This window comes from Entelurus aequoreus, linkage group LG01 (genome assembly GCF_033978785.1).
Source record: "Entelurus aequoreus isolate RoL-2023_Sb linkage group LG01, RoL_Eaeq_v1.1, whole genome shotgun sequence".
NCBI lineage: Eukaryota > Metazoa > Chordata > Actinopteri > Syngnathiformes > Syngnathidae > Entelurus > Entelurus aequoreus.
In genome coordinates, this window is record NC_084731.1 from 43,342,146 (window position 1) to 43,348,161 (window position 6,016).

Below are 6,016 nucleotides of genomic sequence, written 5' to 3' on the forward strand. Positions count from 1 at the left end.
CTTCTGCCCGAATGCAGCTGAGATAGGCTCCAGCACCCCTCGCGACCCCGAACGGGACAAGCGGTAGTAAATGGATGGACGGATGGGTTCCGGACATAAACGCGATAAATTAATTACTGCGAAGTAGCAAATCATCTATCTATCCATCCATTTCCTACCGCTTGTCCCTCTCGGAGTCGCGGGGGGGGGCTGGAGCTTATCCCAGCAGCAGGTGAACAAATTTTTTGAACGACTCAATTTAAGGAACTGATTCTAGTGATTCAGTACAGTCAAAAGAATTGCCGATCCCATTACTACCATCCACCAAGCTAGAGCACCTGCACGCACTCACTGTCGCCGGTCCCTCACTTCTCTCGCCCACTCACTCACTGACGTCACTCACCTCACATGCTGTCATATCTTAAAGGGCCACGCACACACACATACGCTACTCTCATAACAACTAACATGACATCATGGTGAAGCCAGAAGTCGAGTGTCTTAACATTCTCACTACTTTTCTTTTGTCGAGCACAAAGAAAATAACATTTTAGTTAAATGTAAGTTGTGTCTAGGATCAAAGATCCTATCTACTTAAAGTTAAAGTGCCATTATGTTGCAGCTATTTAAAATAGTTTTGTCAATTTGTTCTGGCCTGAAATAAATTGGCCCTTTGAAACCTATATTTGTCTTTGTGTGTTGTATGTAGACCACATTGCTTAGCAGAGTTCAGTGATGCAAATGCATGTCAAGTTGATCAACAGATTGTATTATTCTCCAGTGCTATAACAGTACTGAAATGAAGGCTAAAAAGGCATTAATGGGATCCTTAAAAAAAAAAGGGAAAAAAGAAGTAACTAAATAGTTACTTTTCACAGTAACGCATTACTTTTTGGTGTAAGTAACTGAGTTACTTTTGAAATAAAGTAACTAGTAACTGTAACTAGTTACTGGTTTTCAGTAACTAACCCAACACTGTTGGAGAATGACTGGTTTGACTTCAATCAATTGCTTTAAATGTCAGGCAGGTCTCACAGTTTCTTATCTGCTCCAATAAAGTATTCCATAATGTTGTGCCTCTAATAAACTGTATTATTTACTCCACTGTTGTTTTTTTACATATAAAATCCATCAAGGGTGGAGAATCAAGTCCATTCAGAACTTTAAAAATAAGGGAAGCATCCAGAGACTTTTGATTGTTTTTCCAAATCTAAAATATTATACTTACTAACAAAATTGTGATAATGCAAGAGCTTCCTGTCTATAGAGTTTTAAATGTTTTCTTAAACAGAGACTTGAGTGGGCTCCAAGTGCTCTCAGATGTATGGGACCAAGTGGTGTGGCATTAGTTGATGTGACTAAATATCATAGTGTGCATATAAATCTTTGCAGACTCTACCGTCAAGTATGGTCTATATGTTTAAAGTTTGCCAAGTTAAATTTAACAATTTTAGGTATTTTTTTAACAGGATCTTTCAAAGTTAAGTTTGAATCAAATAGTTTAACACGAGTATCAAACATTATAACAACATTTATAAGTCAGAAAAGACAAATTGATCATAGGTGCCCTTTAAGACATCTACACATACTTTATTGGCTATTGTGATGCAGGAGCTGGAGTGGCGTGCGGATATCTGGTTTGCAGAGCACTTGTTGCCACGATACCTGAACTCCTGGATTGAGTTTACTCTGCAGAAAAGGCTGAAGACAGACAGGAGACGCAGGGCGGATGTTTACAATATGTGCGTCAATTTCCCACCTTTCTCTCTATTCATCATGTCCAGACCTCCGTAACAATTATTTGTCACCTTGCTAATCTCCAGGCAGCGCCTGTGCACCTGGGTGTTGCACACCTGGCAGGAACGGGCGGAGAAACACAAAGACGAGATGCTGTCACAGCGAATGGTATGTTGTCCCTCGGTTGATGCTTGCAGCATCAACGCAGCGAGTGAAACTTGACATATCCCCTCAGGCCATTCTTCACGAAGAGCAAAGTCGTCTGCAGAGAGTCTGGGCTCGCTGGAGGCAGCGGACCCAGCAGCGGATGGGAGAAGAGAAAGAGAAGAGGCAGGAGCAAAAGTGTTCTCTTGTCCCTGTGAAACAGCAAGAAGACGCCATTACAGAGTTGCCGGACAGGTGAGAAGTAGAGCACTGTTGGTTTCTTAAAACAAGAAGCAGACACATTTCACCCACGTTTCAACTAGGTTGCATAGTTGCATCTAATGTCTTGTTGGAATCCTTGAGAACATCCACACACAGAGTGATGATACTGGTTTAAAAAATGACCCCAATGCAGTACATATCTCACAAAATGGAGTATTTTCTTCACGTTTCAGGAAACTTTTATTATATCTTCTAAAGGGGACAACGCAATAGAAATTAAAGGGGCTATTTGCAACTTCTTTAAAGCTAAAAAATGTTTTAACCAAAATGTATACCAAGAACACCACTGACTGTTACTGGTTTAAGAGAAAATATTTAACAAATAAATATCTATTTCTCACAATTACAAGTTAAACTTTATAAAACACTTGAGTGCGGGCAGAAGGAAATGTTCCTTTGATTAGCCCATGTGGCTTGCCCACCAGGAGACATTTTTAAAACAGAGGCAATGGCCACCGTGCTGCCGTTACACAGGTAAGCGAAAGCATAAATCATTCAAAAACACAGCTTTCGCGACATGGCCAAGTTAGCCTCGTCCTTTTTCTCCCTGTGTCTACTTGGGAGGGGCATATTTTCGATGTTTTGAACAAGGAACAGGGCGGGTTACAATAATCGCGGCTCTCTGAAAACCAGTACCCTCTAAGCAGCTCCTATCTAACCGTGACACACAGCAACTTGTACTGCTGTCGGTGTACTGCAGGGCTATTCAACTGGTATTCCGGGGGGCAAAACCGGCCCCTATGAGCTAGGTTCAAATCTTGGGGGTGTAATGTATAAACTTTTTTTAATTGTTGCTTTTCTTCAATTTTATTATTGCTGCTTCCACTTGATGTACAGAGACCTTGAGTGCCTTGAAAAGCGCCTTATGAAAAAAAGTTATTATTATTATTAAGTGAAGCTGGGATAGGCTCCAGCCCACCTCACGATCCCAGATAGACAAGCGAAAGAAAATGGATGGATGGAACTTCAGTCTCGCTCTTAAATGTTTTGATTTTTGAGGGCGTTATTGATAACTACAAAATGGAACAAAAGTACCTGCGTAGTGCGGTCACAATTTATGGAGCACATCTAGCGAATGGTGCATGTTATGACCTGTGAAATAATTATTTATGTTACAATTCATTCCAGGCCTCTAATTTTCCTTCCTGTCTTTGTACTTTTTTGTCAGTTGTGATGTGAAATGGGTCTTAAATTTGTATTTATTATGGTCTTAAAAAAAGTATTCAAAAGTTTTAAAATTGACCTGCAAGAGACCCGGAAGAGTATAGATTGTCTTCTGACAATAACCCACAGCCATTATTGTTGAAATAGCTTTTGTGAGATTCGGTATACTATTTTTTTAATCATATTTCTTAGTTACAATACTAATCATTGTAAATGATTTGGGTTTGTGTGTACCAGTGAGCAGCAGGCTTGTCTTCAGGGTGATCTGTGCTGCATGAGAAGGGCTCTGGCCAGGTGGAAAAAGGTGCCTTTTTCCCCCACTCGTTCCTCATTTCACAAGTGTTAATATTAATGAGTGATACGGCCTATGCGAGGTGAAACATTGACTTTTATACAGTAGTGTCTGTCTCAGTTTGTCCAGAGACAGAAGTTGAAGACAAGGAAGCTGGAGCACAAGCAGCATTGCCAAGAAAACCAAGTCAACAAGCAGAGCGTTGTGACCTGGGAGGTACATACAGTATATAGTATTTACTGTAGACATAGTCAATTTACACATAAGTATTTCAATAAATTGTGCAGGTGTACCTTTTGTTGTGTCCCGAATTTACATGATTGATTTAGTTTAACTTCCAGGTCCAGCACAACATGTCTAAGAAGACTGTGGAAGCACTCTGGCATTGGGCCCTCACTCTTCAAGCCAAGGTACTGTATCACCTACTCTACCTTCTTTTTTATGCTTTACTGTGCACAGGAAGACACTTGGACAGTTTTTGTTGCAATTATTTTAGAAACCCTATTAATCAGACTTGGGCAATCATTTTGACTCGGGGGCCACATTGGTCGGTAAAAATGCGTCTGGGTGCCAGTGTGTGTGTGTATGTACAGTATGTGTATATATATATATATATATATATATATATATATATATATATATATATATATATATATATATAATTAGGGGTGTGGGAAAAAATTAATTTGAATCGCAAGTTTCATGTTGTGCGATTCAGAATCGATTCTCTTTTTTTTTTTAAATCGATTTGATTTTTTTTGGATTTTTTTTTTAAAATTTTTTTCTTTTTTTTTTTACTTTTTTTTTTTTAATTAATCAATCCAACAAAACAATACACAGCAATACCATAACAATGCAATCCAATTCCAAAACCAAACCCGACCCAGCAACACTCAGAACTGCAATAAACAGAGCAATTGAGAGGAGACACAAACACGACACAGAACAAACCAAAGTAGTGAAACAAAAATTAATATTATCAACAACAGTATCAATATTAGTTACAATTTCAACATAGCAGTGATTAAAAATCCCTCATTGACATTATCATTAGACATTTATAAAAAAAAAAGAACAATAGTGTCACAGTGGCTTACACTTGCATCACATCTCATAAGCTTGACAACACACTGTGTCCAATATTTTCACAAAGATAAAATAAGTCATATTTTTGGTTCATTTAATAGTTAAAACAAATTTACATTATTGCAATCAGTTGATAAAACATTATCCTTTACAATTATAAAAGCTTTTTACAAAAATCTATTACTCTGCTTGCATGTCAGCAGACTGGGGTAGATCCTACTGAAATCCTATGTATTGAATGAATAGAGAATCGTTTTGAATCGGGTAAATATCGTTTTTGAATCGAGAATCGCGTTGAATCGAAAAAAATCGTGACCCCAAAAATCGATATTGAATCGAATCGTGGGACACCCAAAGATTCGCAGCCCTAATATATACAAACCCCGTTTCCATATGAGTTGGGAAATTGTGTTAGATGTAAATATAAACGGAATACAATGATTTGCAAATACTTTTCAACCCATATTTAATTGAATGCACTACAAAGACAAGATATTTGATGTTCAAACTCATAAACTTTATTTTTTTTTTGCAAATAATAATTAACTTAGAATTTCATGGCTGCAACACGTGCCAAAGTAGTTGGGAAAGGGCATGTTCACCACAGTGTTACATCACCTTTTCTTTTAACAACACTCAATAAACGATTGGGAACTGAGGAAACTAATTGTTACAGCTTTGAAAGTGGAATTGTTTCCCATTCTTGTTTTATGTAGAGCTTCAGTCGTTCAACAGTCTCCGCTGTCGTATTTTACGCTTCATAATGCGCCACACATATTCGATGGGAGACATGTCTGGACTGCAGGCGGGCCAGGAAAGTACCCGCACTCTTTTTTTACGAAGCCACGCTGTTGTACACGTGCTGAATGTGGCTTGGCATTGTCTTGCTGAAATAAGTAGGGGCGTCCATGAAAAAGACAGCGCTTAGATGGCAGCATATGTTGTTCCAAAACCTGTATGTACCTTTCAGCATTAATGGTGCCTTCACAGATGTGTAAGTTACCCATGCCTTGGGCACTAATGCACCCCATACCATCACAGATGCTGGCTTTTGAACTTTGTGTCGATAACAGTCTGGATGGTTCGCTTCCCCTTTGGTCCGGATGACACAATGTCGAATATTTCCAAAAACAATTTGAAATGTGGACTCGTCAGACCACAGAACACTTTTCCACTTTGCATGAATCCATATTAGATGATCTCGGGCCCAGAGAAGCCGGCGGCGTTTCTGGATGTTGTTGATAAATGGCTTTCGCTTTGCATAGTAGAGCTTTAACTTGCACTTACAGATGTAACGACGAACTGTATTTAGTGACAGTGGTTTTCTGAAGT

General features: G+C 38.8%; 1 protein-coding gene across 1 annotated transcript in view; it reads left to right on the plus strand.

Moving 5' to 3' along the window:
- LOC133662558 (protein SFI1 homolog) overlaps positions 1-6,016 on the plus strand; it is a 38,219-nt gene that overhangs the window by 22,982 nt on the left and 9,221 nt on the right. The window contains exons 13-18 of the mRNA XM_062067001.1: positions 1,591-1,721; positions 1,803-1,884; positions 1,952-2,115; positions 3,544-3,610; positions 3,719-3,814; positions 3,940-4,145. Coding sequence (XP_061922985.1) covers positions 1,591-1,721; positions 1,803-1,884; positions 1,952-2,115; positions 3,544-3,610; positions 3,719-3,814; positions 3,940-4,145 — 746 coding nt within the window. The remainder of the gene's footprint in view (positions 1-1,590; positions 1,722-1,802; positions 1,885-1,951; positions 2,116-3,543; positions 3,611-3,718; positions 3,815-3,939; positions 4,146-6,016) is intronic.